This window comes from Rhineura floridana, chromosome 1 (assembly GCF_030035675.1).
Source record: "Rhineura floridana isolate rRhiFlo1 chromosome 1, rRhiFlo1.hap2, whole genome shotgun sequence".
NCBI classification, from domain to species: domain Eukaryota; kingdom Metazoa; phylum Chordata; class Lepidosauria; order Squamata; family Rhineuridae; genus Rhineura; species Rhineura floridana.
In genome coordinates this window covers 242,932,596-242,955,224 of record NC_084480.1, presented here as the reverse complement: position 1 = coordinate 242,955,224, position 22,629 = coordinate 242,932,596, and the positions used below count along the sequence as shown (strand labels likewise).

General features: G+C 41.8%; 1 protein-coding gene across 4 annotated transcripts in view; it reads left to right on the top strand.

Annotated features, from left to right (window-relative positions):
• SMCHD1 (structural maintenance of chromosomes flexible hinge domain containing 1) overlaps window positions 1-22,629 on the top strand; it is a 238,696-nt gene that overhangs the window by 129,273 nt on the left and 86,794 nt on the right. For all 4 annotated transcript variants that reach the window (XM_061596291.1, XM_061596298.1, XM_061596308.1 and 1 more), the window contains 5 exons: window positions 1,541-1,637; window positions 2,550-2,622; window positions 3,794-3,933; window positions 5,970-6,104; window positions 21,042-21,269. In XM_061596291.1, the coding sequence (XP_061452275.1) occupies window positions 1,541-1,637; window positions 2,550-2,622; window positions 3,794-3,933; window positions 5,970-6,104; window positions 21,042-21,269 (673 nt within the window). The remainder of the gene's footprint in view (window positions 1-1,540; window positions 1,638-2,549; window positions 2,623-3,793; window positions 3,934-5,969; window positions 6,105-21,041; window positions 21,270-22,629) is intronic.

Below are 22,629 nucleotides of genomic sequence, written 5' to 3'. Positions count from 1 at the left end.
TTCTCAGGAGGTGATAGAATAATTACAAGTCCTATTTGTGGATACTTTTGTAGCAACCCTTGTTGGCACAATCCTTCCAAAAGACAGGGATGAGTTAAGGGGATGTAGGCTGAAAGAATGGGGTAGTCTTATGTAAGACTCATAAACAAGTGTACTACTTATCAGTGCAGATGAAGCTGATTGTTCCAGAATGCTTGTTTTCTGAGACTGAGACTTTCTGGTTGAGATTCCTTTGGAGCTTAAATGTGTTAGGGTCTCAGTAAGCTGGCTAAGGCAGTTGCCTTTATGGCAGACTTTAGTGGTTGATTGCATGCCATTTTCTATTGAGTCAGTGGCTGATGCTTTGTAATTGGGCATAATTTAAAGCACTGGCACAGGTCAGTGTAAAAGTTTACCAGGGTTGTACAGACTGTGTAATCAAGAACAGAAATCCATACTGTAAAAGGGAAAAGGTATATCTCAATTTTATTGGTCACAAATGCAATTCAAATTCCCACAAGGCTACCATCCCATACAAAGCAAATGCCCACAAGGTTTCAATCACAACTGGGGATATAATTACATATCAGTGATGGCTCACTTGACTTCAGGTGGAAACAAGTTTGCTCCTATTCCAGTCTTTCCAATGCAAGGCTTCACCAGTTGAACAGGCAAGATCATCCTCCAGTCTGTTGTTCAAAAAGTTCTTCAAAGTCTCACCTTCAGTTAGCAGAACTGAGCTAAAGGTGTCAGACTGTTCTTTTGCTTACCTTCTGTTTTTTTCTCTCCCCCCCCATAGCCCCTTTTCTGTTTCTGCAAGAATCATTCCAGCTCATGTGTTTGCAAAAAGTGATTAATGATCTCAGTGTATCCTTGCATTATTTCTTTAGTTACATGTAGCAAACTGCTACACAAATTATGTGAATCATAAACTGTCTTTATAAGAATCTGGGTGAAAGTGGAAGTCTTCCTAAAATGTGAAACTAAGCCAGAATCTTAACCTATTTTACAGAAATGCCCATCATTCTCTTTACCTTTCCCACACAGAGCTACTGTCTCTCATCTGGGGAATTTGGGCGCTGCTGCTCCATCATGACAGAATGTCATCCTCCTATGACCAGTAAAGAAATGTTGGTTTTACTCATAGAGTTATCTCTGATCATAGAGAGGATGAGATCCTAGCTCACCTTGGCCTGGGTCTTTACTTCCCTCATAATGGAGTTGTTCTCCATAGACATCCTGGGAATAGCCTTTCCCTTTAGCAAATTTAAAATAGCATGTCCATTGTTTTGTAGTTTTGCATGGTTTTGTGTATTCATCACTCATGTGAGCCTCCAAAACCAAGGGGGCTCCTCCACAGTAGAGGTTTCACAAGCCTCTGGAAGTCTAGCTTTCTGAAGTGGATGAGAGGAGTCACTCATCACAGGAAGTCAGCCTCTCTATACTCAAAAAGAACCCTCATGGGTAACTTCACTTTTTCTTTCCAGGCACCTCTGAAGTGTTTTGTACATCTTTTAGTGGTCACTTTAGTTCTTAAAAATATTTTCATTTGTATTTGCAGTGGTTTAACAATACAGTATGAAGAAATAGATAAAGGACCAAATTGTGTCATTAAGGGTATAATTGCTAAAGGTCTTGTGAATACTTACCAGGGCAAGGTAGGTTGAATTACTTCCAGTATGGCAAAAATGCATTGTTTAGTTATAACAAATATGTGGTTATACTTGTGTTACACAGGATTCAGCATCTCTATAGGGCATTACTAGGCATGACTACACAGCGCTAAGACATTGTCGCATCAGTTAGACATGCTCCCTTACATCCTTTAAGTAAGTGTGGATGGGCTCCTGCTACTTGCATGAGAAAGGTGTCACGGTTGGGAGCGCACGCTCACAAGAGCACTCCTTCTCAGAGGGACAGTGGGAACCATTTGAGCCTACTAGTGCTGTAGTCTATGTATCCAAGGCGAGGGCGGCAGACACACTTCAGCAAGGTCCTCCTCAGGAGGAGGGGTATGCAGCGGTGATGGCAGGGGAGTAAAGGTTGTAATTGGAGCCATGGAGATGGAGCTGCCATTGTCAATGGCACTGAAGTCTTCAGTCTTAATCCCCTCTGAATGCAAGTCACTAGGGCCCTCCCCCAAGTCCCAGTCTGTGTCCTCTTCATCCTCACTGCTCCAAGACTGTTCCACAGGGCTCATGACACTGAGGGTGTTCAGACAAAAAAGTAAAGATAAAAAGCTAGACATTTTAAGTACAGTAGGGCCCCGCTTTACGACACTTCGCTAATGCGGCAGTCTCAGTTAGACAAAATTAGACTAAAGCCCCACTCATACGGCGCTTGTTCCACTTTTAAGGTGGTTTTCGGGCGTCGCACACCATTCTATTCAATGAGTTCTGCTTTTCAGTGGTTTTCGCTTTTTGGCATATGGCAACGTAACCCGCCATATGAGTGGGGCCCTACTGTACTTTCCTTTCCCAGAAAAAAAGTTATAATTGCTGTGAAAACTAAATCAGCAAATGCAATGGACATTATTCTACACTAATCTTTAAAATTATGTTTTTCAATAGAACTTCAATCTGAAGGTTACTCTTCCTGGTCTAAAGGAGGAATCCCAGGTTTTGAAAATTAAACTTCTACCAGGTAAGTGAAATATTTAAATATTTACTTGATTACTGTAATGTACTTTACATGGGGCTGCCCTTGAATTTTGTCCAGAAGTTGCAGCTAGTGTAAAAATGTCTGCTCAGATGTTCTCGAGGCGTGTTCTTGACAACTTGTAGCTGCCAATTGGCTACCAAGCTAGGTTCAAGATGGTGAATAGAACCCTACGCAGTTCTGGACCATTTGAGAAACCACCTCTTAGATCTGTGAATGAAGATTTGTTGATGGTGCCACATGCTCTTGTGGTAATGTTGTGATCCCGGTTCTCTGGAATTCTCTTCCCTTAGAAGTAAAGCAAGCCCTCAGATTGTTATGTGTTAGATGTTTGTGGAAGACTTTTCTTTTCCCTTAAAGCCTTTCCAAATCAGTCTGTTTATTTCTGCAGTTTTTAATTCATGCTGGTTTATGTTCTGGTGCTGTTTTATTATCTGTATCTTTTTTTTTCTGTTTCTGTACTCCACTCAGGTATTCTTTGAATATAGAGTGGTTTATGAATTCTGAAATTAAAAAAAAATAGAGAAAGCATTTGCTGAAGTGTTTTAAAAGTTTAAATTATAAAAAGGGGGTCTGTTATGGAGCCATAATTAAATGTGACATGATGTGGTCTCATAACAGTAGGTATTGCTCAAAAACAGTTTCTCTTTAACTGTTAATGAACTTTGATTTGTATTTAGGAAAGGGAGGTTATTTGGGACTTGAACTTTTTTGAGTTTTTCCAGTCAGTCATCCTGTTTATGCTTTCAACAGTGAGACTATTAACGTTACCTTCCATGCAGCTAAACTATATTTTATTTCAGTTCCATAAAATAAAAAATTGGAAATTATTTAACACTTATTGTATAAAAAGGACTGCCTTCAAGTCAATTCCGACTTATGGGCAACCCTATGAATAGGGTTTTCATGGTAAGCGGTATTCAGAGGGGGTTTACCATTGCCTTCATCTGAGGCTGAGAGGCAGTGACTGGCCCAAGGTCACCCAGTGAGCTTCATGGCTGTGTGGAGAGTTGAACCCTGGTCTCCCAGGTCGTAGTCCAACACCTTAACCACTGTTTGTTTCTACTAGCTTCTTCAAAATTATCTTGGTAGACTGTGTTTTGAACATTTCAGCATTCATGAAAGCAAGCTAAACTCCAGTTTGTAAACTCAACAGGCCCCCCATGGCAGCTAAATGTCAAACCAGATTCTGACATATTGAAAATTGAAAATGGAACAGCATTTCCTTTCCAGGTTGAAGTGCTGGATGAAGTAGGCAACATAACAGCACAACCAAAACTAATTGTTCATTGTAAGGTAGGTGAACAGCTTCTGTTGTTCTTTAAAAATATAACAGTGTCATTGGTCATGTCATTGTCATATTCCAGAAAAAGGCAGTATAGAAAATTCTGTTATTTCAATTTCCAGCCCTTGAAGATAAATTGTGACCATTCTCTCATGAAATCATGGGTTACTATTAATAACAGAAGAGTAAAAATAACATTGGACAGCACCCATTAAAAAACAATTTGCATCCAAGTTAAGTGCTGCTACCATTGGTTTTATGGTAGGTTAAACTACATTTTGGACATCAGGGGCTGATGGGAAAGGCACCTCCTTCTCCAGAACTGAATTGAAGATTGCCTTCCTGGTCCCAGAGGAAAGGCTTATTCCCATGCTAGCTGTTCACCATTCCTTAAGAAGAATGTTCACTGATAAGTACAGTGGTAGTTTCCTTATGTGCCAATGTGTTCTTGACTTAGTATTTGAAATACACTTCAAGGAGGCCACATAACAAAACAAATACTTTCTTTCATACAATGGGAATAAAAGCATAACAATCTGGAACTGTAATCCTATGGGCAGCGGTATCATTTGTTTTGTTTTTAATGGGTCATATCCAACTCTGCAGTTCTGTTAAGGCAGCAGACATTTGCTTGTGCAGTAGAACTTTCCTATCCTCTTTCCTGCAAACTCCCACACATCCTCAAAATCTGCTTCAGAGGGCTCTCAGGGAGAGGAAGGTGAAATCCCATTGCGCGAGTGGAACTCTGCACTCATAGCATTGGATAGAACCCATTGATTGCATAGTTCCTAAATAATATAAGCAATTAAGTAATAGTATTATATTACAAGTCACACATCATTGTTACGATTGTTTTGTTTTAATTTATTACCCATCTTTCACTTTAAGATCCCAGATCTCCAACAATTGAAAATACAACATTAAAAACAGTTTAAACAAAGTACATTGCACATTTGTCTAGCTGTGAGTGAGATATTACCATTCAGTGATATCCTTCTCCTCTCTGCAAAAACTCTGGGTGAGATCCAGTGTCATATCAGTGAATGCATTGTGCCTTCCTCTTCCTCTCTCCCCTTCTGCAGCCCCCCATCTCTAGAGAGCCCCTCAACCCTCTGGGGAGGATTTGGGGGTCCTGTAGGGGGTGAGGTGAGGAGAGAAAGGGGAAGTACCATTTGTGTAAGTGGAAGTCTATTGCACAGGAGGGCTGACACCAGTGGATGTCACCCTCTGGCAGTTTCTCATTTTTACTGAAAACCATAATTCCATTTATCAAATGCTTTGATTATATCAGGTTAATTTTAAATATGCCATAATTAACTTAAACCACAGTTCTACTATGGTCATATTTTGCAAGTTATTGTGTAATTAAAATTAGCAGAGTTCTGTTTTTGTATTTAAACCCTTGATCATATTTTTGCTATTACTTATTTAATGACTTTAGATTAAATTAATTAATTGTAATACAGGAAGTACTGTAATTGCCCTTTTCTCTGGTGTGGCACTGTATTCCAAGCCATTAAACAAAATATGTTATGCATCCATCAGAAAGAATACATACAGACTTGAATAATCCTGATTTATAAATATATTCTTTAAGTGTGTCAAAACAGCATCTTTAATAGGCAGTCATGAAAATCACAATAAAAATTATGTTGTCTGGTGCTTGGGACTCTCCCCAGGCTGCCACACCTCTCACTGGTCCTTCTTCTTGCTCTCCTCGTGCTTTTTCCTGGCTTAAATGTTTCCTTGAATTGTGATAATGCTTCTGCTTACATGGATAGAAGATGGGATATATATGTGTGTGTGTAGTGTAGCCTACTGTACAAAGGTAAGGTAAGAGTCACATCTATTACTATTTGTCCCTAGCTGTGCCTACTTTTTCCCTCTGGCCATACCTTTAATCTCCGAACCCACCCATCAGTGACATGCAGCCCCTGGAAACCTTGACTATGAGGAAATTCAGCCCTCAAGCTGAAAAAAGTTCCCAGTCCCTGCTTTATGCCACATGTTGATATGAAAACTCTGATTTATGATTTGATTGTATTAGTTTTCAGGAGCTCCAGATCTTCCTGTATATGCTGTGGATTGCAGCAGTGCAGGAACAAATATCTTAACTGGACCAGTTCTTCAGGTACAGAATGTAAAGAAAGATCTGACACTTAAAGCAAGGATTGAAATACCTGTAAGTAAAATACATGTTTAATATTTTTGCTATTTGTTGCCATTGAGTAACCTAGAACACTTGAGTGCTCTACTCTCCATCTATTAGAAGACAGTCAATGTTGCTCCATAGTTGCTGGATTGATGGCAGTTACAGGGGGCAGGCTTGGTGGAGTTGCCCCCATCTTACTGTGGATGGGCTTTCCTTGTCTTGATTAATCTGGATTAATGATATATTGGATTAAAGAGAAATTGGTTGTCCTTGATAAATATGCTAATAAAGTTCGAACCTATTTCACCCTTCCTTTGAACTCAATAAGCATGCAAATGATCAAACCTGCCCTCCATAGCCCCTCCCCCTCCTCTCCCCTCCCCCTCCTTCCTCTCCCCTCCTCCTGCTCCTCCCCCATGGTCAGTTTTACCTATCCTAAGCATGATTTTACAGAAGTAAATCCCACTGAACTCAATAAACATGCAAATGATCAAACCTGTCCTTCTCCTCCCTCCCCCTCCTTCCTGCTCCCATCCACCTCTGCCTGTCCTCCCCTCCCTCCTCCTTCTCCCCCCCTTCCCATCCTCTGTGGTCAGTTTCACCTATCCTAAGCTTGATTGCAGGGGAGTAAATCCTACTGAACAATAAGCATGCAAATGATCAATCCATTCTCAGCAAGCTTGCACAGGATCCCATTTCTTTCCTCCCAGATTAAAAAGCAGAGAAATTCACTAATAGACAAAAAACCTTGCGGTTTAAGAACTTACCTATAGCCTATTTCTAACAGTAAGGTCATAAAAATAAATAAAATCTTACGTAGGATCATCCTGGATATAGCTGCTATTTTTCCTAGCCATGACAGTTGTAATTTTTCCCATTTTTTTAGAAATACAAAACCACAAACTTGTTCAATTACAGAAAAAAATATCAAAATTTATCTGGTCAAACAAGCCAAGTAGAACAGCAAATGAACATCTGTATCAAAAAATTAGTAACGGAGGACTGGGAGTACCCAACATTATTAGATATTACCAAGCAGTCAAATTATCGTTAATTTCAGAATGGTTTGAAGATTGCAATAGTATCTTATTAAAGGCGGACCAAGGAACGTACAGGAGAAAACTACAGGAGTTATTACAGGTTAAGCCAAAAACAATAAGGTCTAAACAGAATTTACTTACATCTACAAACACGGTATTCAACGTATGGATTAATTGTGTAAAAAAGCTGGCACCAGGTTTCTCCCCTCTGACTTCAATCTTGAAAAACTAATTTGTAAACAATCAATTACGACAAACTATTAATTCATACATGGGGAAAACTGCTTAAGTATAGTGACTGATTTAAACAAGGATTTATTATTTCTTATGAAAATGCAGCTGCAACCTTGAATAATAAGAGGCCTCCATTATTTCAATTTTTTCAATTAAGGCATATAGTAGAACAAATAAAAACAAAATACAGAAATCCACGTCCTACTGCTTTTGAGATTTTTTTATTACAGTCAGAGAAAAAGAATGCTACTTCTAAAATATATCAAATCCTCTCCTCATCAAGTATGCAACAATTACACTCAACATACAAAAAAATGGAACAGAGATCTAGAGGAATTTAATCTATCAATATCAGAAGAAGAGTGGATTTGGTTGTTTAAGAATATTCCAACTACATTATCAAATAGTAATTTGAAAGAAAAATTTTTAAAGCAGTTTATCAATGGTACTTAACACCACATAGATTAAGCAAAATATTTAATCAAAATATGTACTGTTGGAGATGTAGAAGAAGTAAGGCAGACTTTATACATCTATTTTGGAGCTGTGTTAAAATAAAACCTTTTTGGAACGAAATTTTAGATATAATACAGGATATTACAGGTCAAACGATATTTATTTTTATTTATTTTATTACATTTTTAGACCGCCCTATAGCAATAAGCTCCCAGGGCGGTGTACAGCATAATAAAACAGGTTAAAATATCAAAAAATCCTAAAACAATTCTTCTGTGCTTATTTCGTGAAGAAATTATTAATGTAGATTTTCAATTAGTAGCAACTTTGCTTACAGTGGCAAAAATATGTATCGTGAAGAAATGGAAGAAAACCCCCAATATTGATGGATTGGTTGAAAAAAACTTGGGAGACGGTATTAATGATAAAAATGACTTATAATAGAAATGTGGTGGATTATAACCATCAAAATAAATTTGTAGAGAAATGGGCTTTATTTATACAATTCTGGAATGGCAAAGTGATAGATGAAATAGCTCCATTTAATTTATTTACCTTAATATAGGAAACTGTTATATTACTATGCTTAAAATGTGAAGGTGTAAGAAGTTAACCTTAATGATCACCTATATTATTTATCTTTTTTTATTTTTCCCCTTTCCTTGATGTTTCCTTTTGTTTGTCCCATATCCTTTTTTCTAATGCCTTTATATAATCGAATTGGAACATTATGTCTTTCTACTTTATGTTGAATAAAAATAAATAAATAAAATAATAATAATAAAAAAGAACTTACCTATAGCCTGTAGATATTTCTTTCAAACTTTAATAAGCAGGGAAATTGGGCAGCTATAGCTATTGTACTGCCCTACAAATTTGTCAAAACGCAAACACAATTTGGGTTGGTAAATAAATTTGACACAGGTTTCTAGAGAGAAAATTTTCTATTATAGATTCTCTGTAGAAACAATAGTAACACAGGAATGAAGCAAAGTAAGAAGAACACCAACAAACACAGAAAAATGTAATTCTCCATCTTTGGAGATGGCAGGTATTGCCACCACTCACCATATGCTCAGAGGCACATGTTACCAAATTCTTCCAAGCTACACAGGAAGTGGATTGGACTGTGAAAGACCAACTCAAATTGTGTTTGCATTTTGACCAATTTGTAGGGCAGTACAATATCTCAGAGATGAGGTCAGGTCTCCTGCTCCCCTGGTGCATTCACTATAGCTGCCCAATTTCCCTACTTTTTAAAGTTTGGTAGAAATATCTGTGGGCTATGGGTACATTCTTAAACCGCAAGGTTTTTTGCATATTAGTGAATATAACAATAGTAACACCTTGAAATTGGTCTGGTAAAAAATCAGCAACCAGTCCAGATCCCTGAACAGAGATGTTATATGCTGACAGGGCCTCACTACTGTCAGCAATGTGCCTGCAGCATTGTGCACTAACTGCAGGTTCCGGGTCAAGTGCAAGGGAAGCCCTACACAGAGTGCATTGCAGTAATCCAATCTTGAAGTCACCAGTGCTTGAACTACTGTGGTCAAGCTCTTCCCCTCCAGGAATGGTTGTAGTTGCCTCATCAGGTACAGCTGATGAAAGACACTTCTATCCTGGGCATCCAGTGACATAACTGGATCCAGAAGCACCCCAGACTGTATACCTATTCCTTCAGGGGTAGTGCAACTCCATCCAGGGCAGGCAATTGATCAGTTTCTCAGATACAGAAACCACTTATCCACAGTGCTTCCATCTCCCCATGATTCAAGCTCAACTTGTTTTCTTTCATCTATCCCATAAAATACAATGTATAAGAAATAAAATAACCAATAAAATACAATTTAAAATGATACAGCATCTAGTACAGCACGTTACAATTGCTACAACATGCATAAAAGTCACTAGGTGGTCCACCAAGACCCTCAAAAATGTTCAAGTGGTCTATGGGGTAAAAGATCCCTGCCATAGATCATCGCCTCCAGGTTCATGCCATTGGACTTGTCACATCAGAAGAGGCCTTTGGCATTCACTCCACCTTTTTGGTTGGAAGAACGGCTCCTAGTGAGCCATAATTAACCTCATATTTCTCAACAATGGGTTTACATGAGATTTTGCATAGACATGCCTCCACATTCCAGTTCACCCAGGTCACAGAAAACATCAGGTTTGCTTATAGAGGGCACCACTTTCCGTATTGGGCACTCCCATTTGGCCTGGCATTAGCACCTTGGGTGTTACAAATATCAAGGTTACTCTAGTAGCCCGCCTGCTCTTCTAAGGTATCCACATTTATACATACCTGAACAATTTATTAAATCAGTCTCCCACATATTAGTGATTTGAGATGTCCAAAGAATGTTGAAGTGTCTGGAGACTCATGGTTTTCTAGTGAACAAAAAAAAAAAGCTGTCTTTAGTGTCTTCAGCACTGGATGCTCTTCTCTATGTGAGAGTAGGTTAAATTTCTCTGTCCCCAATCAAATAATAAAGATGAGAGAAGCAGCACAGTCGCTGTTGACAGCAAGAACAGCAACATTGTGTACCTCACCAAAGGCTCGGCTCGCTTGTGTCAGCCATTCAAATAACACCATGGAGACAACACCATTCTCGTCCCCTACAATGGGTGCTCCTTCCTTACCAGACAGCCATTGCAAACAATTGTCATTTTTAGGTTCTGGTACCAGCATCATTCAGAGTCTCAATATATTGGTGGCCTCAAGAATGTTATCTTCTGAAAGGGATTCCTTTCAGTGATCCACCGAGGACTACTGTAACTTCAAATGCAAGTTTATAAGGTTGAGACCTTCATGAAGTGTGCAAGGATGCCACATGGGCTAGCTCCAGCATGTTTACAAAACTTTATAAAATAGATTTGTGTGCCTAGGCTAAGGCTGGCTTCAGTAGAAGAGTGCTACAGCACATCCTTCCATAGATTTAGGCAGCCTTTTTACCCACCCATTCATAGTTAGCTACAGAACATCCCACTTGGAGACATGTCACACCCAAGGGAGAAGGAACTGTTGGTCTTGTCATGAAAGGTATTTCTCTTTGAGTGTTTGGATGTCTCCAAGGCCACACCCTACTTTTTCCTGCTGCCAGTCTGATTTTTTCTCCTTTGGGTTCTGATACCTTCAACAAGAGACCTTGCTGATGTGCTCTTCTGTTTGCAGTGTTTTTTGTGCTCTTTGTTGGCTGTTCTGTGGATGGTCTTTTTCCTGTGCATGGAAAAGCTGATCTCAGGTAGGTAGCTAGCTCCACCTAGTGGTTGAAGGCAGAAGAGTGCTAATGGATTTTTTTACAAGGACTTCCTGCTCAGCACAGCTCCTTACTTCAGTTCTCTTTTGCCTTGCACCAAGAACGGTTGATTTCGCTCCTCTCTGTGTTCAGGCCTGTATAGTTTGGTGTTATTCTATTGTGTGTTCGTGTTTTCCCTTCCTTCCTTTAGTGTATTCCCCGTGTGTGTCTCCTTTTTTTTTAAAAAAGGGGGGTTTGTAGTTTTAAGTTCCACCCAGGCTTTACGGCGGCACTAACCAACCACGAAACCCCCTCTGTTTTTTCTTTGAGAACGTTTCGTTGTTCGTCATTGGATCGCACCCCGCCAGCCTCGTCTCTTAGACACACCAGTGCCTTTCTTACTGTTAAACTCCCAGCGGCTTCCTCCATTCCTGGTATGAGCGGGGACGCCTGTGGCGGACTCGCACCTCCTCTCTATATTCTTGCCGCGGAAGGCCTCAGCGGGACGCTCCAGCTATGGGGGAAGCGTGTCCTCCCCCCACAGCACATCAGTACTTGTCCTGTCTATCATCTCAGCCCCTATAAGACCCGCTGCGTGGTTTGCTTCCTTGGGGAAAGCAACACAAAAATAGGAAAATCCACTAAAGAAACCCAAGTTACTCCAGCCTCCCATTAGAATGGATGTCGCGCTGCCACCATTATCGGAGCAGGCCTTAGGGCCTTTATATTCTATGGAACCTCAGACAGAGGCAACCAGAGCCCACCCCTCTTCCAGCAGGCATGAGGTGGCTGAGGCGTGTACTGTGGTGGGCAGGGTGGCTTCACAAGGACTGGCTCCCAAGAAAAATAGGAGAACCAGTCACAACTGCCTGATAATCCACAGGGGACTGCAGGGAAGGATGCTCATGGCACTATCTCCAGGTCACAGAGAGACCAGGAATCCCTATCTGAGGAGGAAGGCACCCAGCTCCAGCCCACCATAGGTGATATTTTTTCTTCATCATCCTCTCCTGAGGATTTTACAGACTTTCTTGAGACAGCTACATTGCCCCAAGCGCTTCAGGGGGCTAGGGGGGAAGCATCAATAGTTTCCCCTTCTTCGCATCAAGATCTCCAAATTCAGGGGGAGGCGCACATCCTACCCTGCTCTCATGTGCAACCTCTACAGTTGCAGCTGTCAGTGCACGTTACAACAATTAAAGGACCAGCTGAGAGATTCCCTCCTAATGGATCTAGCCAGAGATTTTTCTCAGTGGCTACTGCACACCAATCCACACAGAACACACCAGCCGCAGCACCCACTCAGCCATCTTCAAGGGCACAAGTGGTGCAGGGCAGTATTACAGTCTACTCTTCTTCAAACGTGCTCCAACCATTGGGCAGTACATCACCTGACCCTTATGCCGCCTCAACATGTAGAGTGCAGCACCAATTTACCAGTATAACCAGTAGAGTCCAGTAGCGTTTTAGCTTGCTTATCAGTGCCAGTCGCCGACCGAAATAATAGACCATCAGCCACGTCTTTAAGAAAACAAAACTTTACTGGTTTCACACCGTGCTCCGTCTCTTGCTCACCAACCAACTCTATAATGCTTTCCTATTACCCCCACACCACTGTGTGCTCATTGAAGCCTTTTTATTGCTGCTTCTCTTATCTGTTACAGCTGCAGCCTGACCTTGGGCGTTTCTGCCAAGTGCTGTCAATTAACTGCTTCACTCTGTCTTTAACTCCGAACAGTCTTGTCTGGAACTGGCTGTGTTGCCCACCTAAGCCTGACAGCCCCCACCTTCCAGACAGACATTGCAAGTTACAATCCATTGCGTGTACAAGTATACAGTTTTCAAAGTTACATTGCTTTACATTTTTACATTTGTACAGTCTTCAGGCATGTTAAGCAATTCCAACATTCGTTTATACTTTTCTTCAGTCACAGGCTTTGTCATAATATCTGCTAGCATTTGGTCTGTATTGCAGTATTGCAGCTCAATGAATCCCTGTTGCACGCACTCACGAACATGGTGATAGCGTACGCTTATGTGTTTAGTTCTCTTTGTGTGTGATTCTGACATAGCCATTCTGATGCATGTCTGATTATCCTCAAACACTCTAATCGGGATCTTTATTTCCATGTGTATTTCCTGTAACAGATGCGCAAACCGCGTAAGTTCGTTACAAGCAGTGGATAAGCTCACGTATTCTGCTTCAGAGCTTGAAATAGCTACGACTGCTTGTCTTCTGCTGTGCCAGTCAATAACAGATCCATGCAGGAGCACAACCATACCAGATGTGGATTTTCGGCTAGACGGGTCTCCTGCATGGTCTGCATCAACGTAACATTCTATGCCATCTGTTTTCTGTGTGGTCAGCCTTATACCCCTGTTATTGGTGCCTTTCAGGTATCTCATCACCCGTTTTAGTCCTTGCCAATCACGTTCAGAGGGACTTTCTACCCTTCTACTGAGTATCCCAACAGCATTACATATGTCAGGTCTTGTGACCTTCACTAAATATTGCAATTTTCCAATGAGTTGTCTATATAGTTCAGGCTTCTCGTATAGTGTGTCAGTTGCTTCCTGTTGGAAACCTACAGTCATTGGTGTTTTCACTGGCTTACATTCTAACATATCAGAGGCTTCCAACAGCTGCGCTATTTTACTTCCTTGGCTTAGAGTAAAACTACCGTCCTCATGCCGTTTAATGTCAGTGCCTAAATAATGCTGAACTGCACCCAATCTTTTAGTGTCCACGTGTTTTGTCAAGGTGTCATAAAATAATTCCTCATCCTTATTGTTATTGAACAGGTACAGGATGTCATCAACATAGACAGTACAAAACGTTTGGTTGTTTTCCTGGTTTTTAACGTATACACATGCATCTGCAATACATTTTTTGAATCCCATGGATTGTAACACTTCATCTATTTTAATGTTCCAGCATCTGGCACTTTGTTTCAGTCCATACAACGACTTATGAAGCTTACGCACCTTGCCTGGCTCTATAACAAATCCTGGGGGTTGTTCCATATAAATATCTTCGTGTAACGTGCCATGTAAAAATGCAGTACTGATGTCATAGTGGAACACTTGCATACCTCTCACTGCAGCCAGTTTCAACATCAGTCTCATTGATTCATGCTTAATTACTGGCGCAAATACCTCATCGTAATCAGTGCCATATCTCTGCGTGTAACCCTTTGCTACCAGGCGTGCCCTGTATCGCTGCACCTTTCCTGTGCTAGCTCTTTTCTTTTTAAAGACCCACTTGCACCCGATGGCTTTCCTGTCAGGAGGCAAATCACCTAATGTCCACGTGTTATTCTTGTTTATAGCCTCAAGCTCCTCTTGCATAGCAGAGAACCAATTGCTCTGTTCATGCTCTGGCAAATCTCTTATGTCATTAAAGCAAGAGGGCTCCTTCAGACGCTCATCCATTGCAGTTATGTTTGCAGTAAAAGCCCTTGGGGCCGCTAACGGGAGTGTCTGTGTGGACATGGTTATGCTGTTTCTTATTTCTGTTTTATGTATAGTACCACCACGCCTCATGGCGCCTGGTCTAAGGTAAAACAATGATTTCACCAGACTTCCTTGTAAACACACCTTTCCCTTTTTCATTATTTCACATTTCTTGTTACTAAATTACTCACTATAATTCATTTGCAATAGTTTTGAAACTGACAGAATGTTGTTAGTTAAATTAGGCACAAATAAAACATTTGTCATTATTGTTTGTAAAGCACATAACTGTACAGTACCCTTACCCATCACCTGTTGTTTAGTGCCATCAGCTAAACTCACGTCTTCATTAGCTGGCACCATTGTTTTAAATAGACTTTTATCTTTTATCAGTGAATGGGTGGAACCTGAGTCCAGGACCCACAAACTATTGTCTCTGTTAACAAAGTCTTTTTCATTCTTTGTCTTTGCACTCACCAACTGCACGTGTGAGGGTTTTCTTCCGTCCCTCCTCCTTCTCAGTAAGTCACAGTCCCGCCTTAAATGATGCAAGGAGCCGCAGTTGTAACAAGCTTTAGTCCCAAAAGCCTTTATCTTAGTCTTTTCTTTTCTTTCACTCCTTTCGTTCCATCCCTCTTGCCTTTGTTTTGTTTCTTTTCTTCTCTCCCACTCTTGCTTTAGTTTGTCTGCAACATATCGAAACGAAAGTCCAGCATCGGGCATCGCTTCAAGTGCGCTGATAACAGGATTCCAAGAGTCATTAAGTGTTGAAAGAGTGATATAGATCTGCTGCGTTTCAGAGTGTTCCACTCCCCTTTCTTGTAATTCTACAAACAGGCTTGTAATGTTCATTAAGTGTTCTGACATAGTTACTTCGTCAGTTAGCTGCATTCTGTATAGTTTTCTCGCAAGACTTATTCTACTGCTAGCTGTTTCTTGAACATAATATGCTCTTAAAGCAGTCCACATTTCTTTAGCAGTCTCTTTACCTCTTAGAAGCAGTAGTTGCGAGTCTCCAACAGCCAAGATAATTAATGACTTCACTCTTTCATCCAAGCGTAGCCATTCAGCAGGTGGTGGAACGGAGGGGGGTTGTTGGTCAATTACCTGCCATAAATCTTCTCTGTTTAGATAGGCTTGCATCCGCAGCCACCAGCATGAGTAATTTCGTTCAGAGAGACGTTCCAGTGGAATGCCAGCCAAAGTTACTCCAGTCATTCTTGCAGACCTCTTATCACTTTGGTTTCCAGGCAACACGGTTCTCTATCTCTGCTTTGCCGCTCTCCCACAGCTCACCAGCTCTCCGGCTCAGCTTCCTTCGGTTGTCTGGCGTAGCTCAAGCTTGCTCACTGGTTTTAACTGGGTGTTACTGGTTTGGAACTGGGCCCATAACCCTTGTAGAGTGCAGCACCAATTTACCAGTATAACCAGTAGAGTCCAGTAGCGTTTTAGCTTGCTTATCAGTGCCAGTCGCCGACCGAAATAATAGACCATCAGCCACGTCTTTAAGAAAACAAAACTTTACTGGTTTCACACCGTGCTCCGTCTCTTGCTCACCAACCAACTCTATAATGCTTTCCTATTACCCCCACACCACTGTGTGCTCATTGAAGCCTTTTTATTGCTGCTTCTCTTATCTGTTACAGCTGCAGCCTGACCTTGGGCGTTTCTGCCAAGTGCTGTCAATTAACTGCTTCACTCTGTCTTTAACTCCGAACAGTCTTGTCTGGAACTGGCTGTGTTGCCCACCTAAGCCTGACATCACAAGGCAGACATCCGCAACTTACGAAGGAGGCAACAATGGATCCAGACAACAAGCTGATTGTCCTTGATGAAGAAGAATGGAGTGGAGATTTGGAGTCGGAGGAGATAGTAACCAATAGGATTTTCCAGGACGCTCATTTCCTTCCACTCCTGTGCAAGGCAATGGAAGCTCTTAACCTAAATTCCCCAGAAGATCCTCCAGCTCCTTCAGCATCTAGAATTTCAGCTGTGTGACCAGACCCGAAACCCAAGTCAAAGGTACTAAAACTTCCATCACTACCACCTTAAGTGATCAAGTCCGAATTTGATGTCCCACTGCAGTTCAAGAAATCTGTTGCAACAGCCAACAAATACTGTACGTTGGAACAACACATCATGGACCAACTCAAGGTCCCACTGGTGGACACTCCCATCATCAATTTACTAAAGCAACCTTTCCCCAACAGATCGGGTTTTGGATCCCAATCTCAAGGGGATAAGGATCAGTTCTGATGCCAGGGTCCCTCAGGTGGGAGGACGCCTTCAACACTTTGCCCACTGCTGGAGGAACACGTCTTCAGACCAATGGGTACTGCACACCCTCCGATTTGGACTGAGGCTGGAATTTACCTCCCTTCCTCCAACCAAGTTCATCCCCTCTCCCCTCTCAACATCTCCAGACAAACAGGAAAGGACCCTACAAGTGATTGCCCACCTCTTGCATATTGGGGCAATAGAACCTGTCCCAATAGGTGAGTGGTTTTCAGGAATCTACTCTATATTCTTCACCATCACAAAAAAAGATGGATCTTTCAGGGTGGTATTCGATTGGAAGACCTTAAATCAGTACATCAAATACCGCAGGTTCCACATGGAGACTTTGCTGTCAGTCAAGGAGGCATAGAGAAAGGGAGATTTCCTCTCATCTATCGACCTGAAGGAGGCCTCTCTACATGTCCCTGTTTTTCCACCTCACAGACGTTACCTCCAGTTTGCGGTGGGGGAGGATCATTTCCAGTACAGGGTCATGCCCTTCGGTCTGGCGTCTGAAGATCATGGTTGCTCTGGTGGCACACCTCAGGACACAGGGGGTCCATGTCTTTCCTTACCTAGACTACTTTCTGCTCCAGTCTCCTGTGCTCCTTTGCTCCACAAGGCTTGGGAAGATCTCCACATCACCCTGGCATGCCGGAAGGATCTCAGATTCCTCATCAACCACACCAAGAGCCAGCTTTTCCAACCCACCGCATTTTCCATTTGGGGGTCACCATAGACTCACAGCAAGCAGTCATATCATTAGCACAAGACATAGTGGACAAGATAATCACAGCTGTAACACAACTTCTAACTTTGCCATCGGCGGACTTTATGCACCTGGCAGGCATCTTGGGTGGATGGTCTCAACCTATCAAACTACACCATGGACCCGTCATCACTCTCAACCATTCCAGTGGGCGCTTCTACCCTTTCAGAGCAACATTGTGGCCAGGCGCCACTGGAAGGTGACACTGTCACCAGCAGTCTGTCGCTCTCTTCTGTGGTGAATGCAAGAACCCAATCTTCTAAAGGGAGTGCCATTCCAGGACACTCCACAGACCCTGATCACCTCAGATTCCAGCCTAACAGGCTGGGGAGCCATTTGTGATGGCCAGATGATACAAGGGACATGGTCACCACAGGAGTCAGCTCTTCCAATCAATCTCCTGGAACTTCGTGCAGTTCAGCTGGCCCTCAGGCATTTCGCAGAGATCAGGCAATTGCGGGCGGTGCTGGTCAGGACAGACAACCTGTCAGCCAAACCTCATTTGAATTGTCAGGCACACGCTCCCCACAACTACAGAAGGAAGCAGCCCTACTGTTTCAGTGGGCAGAAACACATGTTGACTCAATCCTCCAAAGTACCTCAAGAGGGAGTACAGCTGCCAAGCGGATTGGCTCAGCAGACAGCAGGTACATTAGAGAGAATGAAAGCTTCACCCAATGGCCTTTCAGAAAATAGTGAGACACTTTGGCAGAGTCAAAGTGGACTTATTTGCCACCAACCTCAACCACCAGGTAAACAGATTTTTTTCCCAGATATGTGACACCAGAGGTGGAGGGCGTAGATACTCTGATGTCTCAGTGGCCTCAAGGACAACACTACACCTTCCCGCCAATTCTGATCATTCCCAGGGTACTTCAAAAGATCCGAGCTGAAAGGGCAACAGTGTTACTGATAGCTCCTTGGTGGCCAAGAAAAAACTGGTTCCCGGAACTCCTCTATCTGTCGATCGATTCCCCGTGGCGAATTCCCCTCAGGGAAGGCCTGTTGTCACAGGGACAGCTTCATCACCCAGACCCAGGATGGTTGGCGCTTCATGTCTGGAGATTGAGAGGCAACGCCTCTTAAAGCGAGGCATCCCAGCTCAAGTGGTGAAAACTATTATGTCCTCAAGACACCCACAATTAGAACACATGAGACTACATGGAAAGCATTCTCGACGTGGTCGCAAAAGAAGGGTCTAATTCCAAGGAAAGCAGGTATCAACGAGATCCTCTGCTTCCTACAAGATAGCTTATCTTTAGGTCTTAGGCCAAACACTCTCAGACGTCAGGCTTCAGCCTTTTCGGCGGTTCTGTCTACATCTGAGAAACCGCTGGGTTTTCTTTGTGGGGCAGCAGCATCGGCACCTCCTATGATCCATTGTTACCTAACTTGGGATCTACACAAGGTGTTAATGGCCCTACAAAAGCCCCCCTTTGAACCCCTAAGTCAAATTTATCTACGTCTCGTATCCTTTAAGGTCTTGCTTCTTGTGGCCATTACTTCGGCCCTTAGAGTGTCTGAGTTGAATGCCCTGTTTGTCAACAAGAATTTCTGTGTGTTTCATAAAGATAGAGTAGTTCTCCATACCGTTCCTTCCTTTCGTCCTAAAGTACTGTCTACCTTCCACTGTCAGCAAGAGCTGGTGCTTCCTTCCTTTTGTCCTAATCCTATTCACCCCACAGAGAAAGCTTGGTATTCGCTGGATGTGTGAAGAGCCCTGAAAGTATATATCTCTAAAACTGCGACAGATAGTTTATTTGTGTCCTTTCATCCAGCATCCTTAGGGAAGAAGGTGTCTTCATCCACACTCACTAGGTGGATCAAGGCATGTACCATGCTAGCCTACTCCTCACTAAAGTTAGCCTGGCTGGCTAGGATAGTGGCCCACTCAATGAGGGCAGCAGCCACATTAGCGGCATTCTCACACCATGCATCTCTCTTAGAGATTTGTAGAGCAGCTACTTGGGCCACACCTAATACTTTTATTAAGCACTATAAGATTAACACATATGCCTCAACAGAGGTAGCCTTTGGGTGGGGAGTGCTACAGCATGTTCTCCCAGATCACTAGTATACTCAGCCCAGCAATATACCCACCCTTCAGGGGTCAGCTTTGGTATGCCCCACCTGAGATCAGCTTTTCCATGCACAGGAGAAAAGACATTTGGTCTTATCATAAAACGGTTTTCCCTGTGCATGTCCAAAGCTGATCTCAGGGCCACTCCCTAGGAGAGCTGGGCTGCCATCACTGTTTTACATCTTAGTCCTACAGCAGAGAGCGTATAAGTGCTGTTGTCTATTGTTTCATTTCTGTGGTTCCTATTGTCTTTTCTTCTTGGTTGGCTTGTTATCAAGAACTGAAGTAAGGAGCTGCGCAGAGCAGGAAGTCCTTGTAAAAAAATCCATTAGCACTCTTCTGCCTTCAACCACTAAGTGGAGCTTGCTCCCCACCTGAGATCAGCTTTTGACATGCACAGAGAAAAGCATTTTATGGTAAGACCAAATGACTTTTTTAGCTTTACCACAAAACAAAACTAAGGACTCGGGGAGGGAGAGCCAACAGCTTCCTTTGAAGTTACAGCGTTTTCTGCTTTCAAGTAGGAGGGGGAGCCAGTTGCACTTGGAAACATCCAAACACCCAAGGAAAACACGTTTCACCGTAAAACCAATGGTTCATTTCCAATCCAGGGAGTTTCCACTCTTGAGAGCAAGTAAAGTCCCAGATGTTCACACACCCCTTTTTCTATCCTACCAGTTGTCCTTCAATTCCAATTGCTCTTAGAAGTTTATTTATTTATTTATTAAATTTATATCCCATTCTTCCTCCCAGAAGGAGCCCAGAGCAGCAAGCAAACAAAACACTATCTATAAAACATGAAAACAAAACATCTTAAAAAATTATAAAAGCAAAACATTTTTAAAAACTTTTAAACATCTTTAATAACAATTCCAACACAGATGCGGACTGGGATAAGGTTGCCTTTTGCTGTTCAGACAAGTATCTAACTTGTGCTTCCTGAGCTGAGCTAGCCCTCCTTCATCAATTTTTCCTTTATGTGCTACCAAAGAGGAGGAGAGCCTCCATACCAGCTCGCTCCAGTGCCCAATGCTGACCTTGAGCATCTGGTGTTTACTTCTGGTTGGCTCAAAGAAGTGCAGCATGAATGCCTGCAGCTTCTGCTTCCTTACAATGTTTTCTGTTTTTAAAAAGGTTTGAACGTCACACCTTTTGTTTGCTACTAAAGGAACCATTGCATTTTGATTTTAGCATTTTAAAAAGATTACATGGTAAGCAGTCAAAAGACAGTACACAATTGCCTGGTTTAAATTGATTTTTTCAGTTGCTAAAGAAACTAGTGAAGATTGGCCAGTACAGAGCTGAAGTTACTGTGAGGCTAATTTGCAATGCATTGGTGTAAGTATATCTCTGTAGTGCTACAATTCCAGTTACTATTTTTGTTTGTTGTTCTTCCCTCCCCCCTTTTATTATTAGAGTTGTAAAAGTGTCCCACCGCTGGAGAAGACTCTTAAACTGCTACCCAGTAGCCGTGTTGCAAGATTACAGATTTTTAGTGTTGGGGGAGAAAAAGCTATTCAGATCAAACACCAGGATGAAATTAACTGGATTGCAGGTGACGTGATGCAGAATCTCATCTTCCAAATGTATGATGAGGGAGAAAGAGAGATAATAATAATTCCAGCTTTGGTTGAAAAAATTAAGGTAGGTATTTTCAGGAAATTAAAACTTAGTGTCAAAATAAATAGGATGTTAAATATTTTAAGGGAAGAGAAAAGGTTATGTTACCACAAATACTATAAAAAGAAAATATTTGCTTCATTTCCATCAGTACTTCCATTGTTTTATTGAAGGTTTTCAGCCTAAGCTATATAAGAAAGTATGTGCCACTGATACGAATGGGTTATGTCATGTTAATGTAACTATGAAAAAATGTGCCTTTATTTACATAATTAAAATTTTTAGGCTTCCCAAGAGCAAGAAACAACAGACATATGTATATACTACTGTTGGCACCCTGGTCAACTTCAGGAGGAAGGGCGGGATATAAATGCTATTATTATTATTATTATTATTAACAACAACAACAATAATAATAATAGGCCATAAAGTCATTATAAGCCACCTTAGGGTAGACAAGATTTGAGATGGAAGTAGATCTTGTGGCGCAAGGAGCCTTACTATCAGGTGGAGGTGACCGCACTCCTACTGCCCATCATCCCATATGCAGCTAGGAGTCCACAACTGCCCTCATATAGTAGAAGGCTCTACACACATTTCCACATGCAAAGATCTGTGCATGATCACCTGTGGATATTTATACATTTTATTTTTAAAAGAAGGAAGATGCCTCACAATCTTTTAAACTTGTTCATGGATATAATGAATAAAAAATAAAATGATGACATTAGCTCATTGGGGCTAGTGGTCATGATACCAAGGTACAGTTGGGCTACCAACAGTTTAGTGCAAATTCCTGTTCTACTGACACTTCTCAAGTAGACACTTCCTATTCTCCAGTAAATGCCACCATCCTCCATAATATGTATGGGCTGCATTCAGATGTAACACTAAATCAGAATTTATCCCTCTGGGAATGAGCCTGGTTGAGCCTCAGGCTTACCTCCTCTCCTCCAGTGTAGTCGCAAGTCAGAGTGGAAGCTTTTGCTCCAGTTTTCAATGAACTATACATACTCATTCCTTGAGGAAGTCACTGACAACTTTCTCATGGAGAGCCTAGAATCCTGGTGGGTGCCATAATAGGTAAGGCAGGCTGTTACAGTAAGTAGAATGCATTATGAGACAGTATAGAATAACAGCCTGATAATCTTCCCCTTTGCAATACAGTAAATACTGTTTTATCACTGTACAGTAGGTCTTCCAGTGAGCCCGCTTGTTCTCTTTAATACAACTAACTCTTACTTAATGTATTAGTGTTCTTATTTTATCCCTCTCACATCAACATTTAAATTGAATGCACCTTGTTGACTGAATAAGATTTTAAAAATTAGTGCACTTTTAGTAGCAGTAGAGAAGTTAAATTTAAATCCTCATAAAATAATCA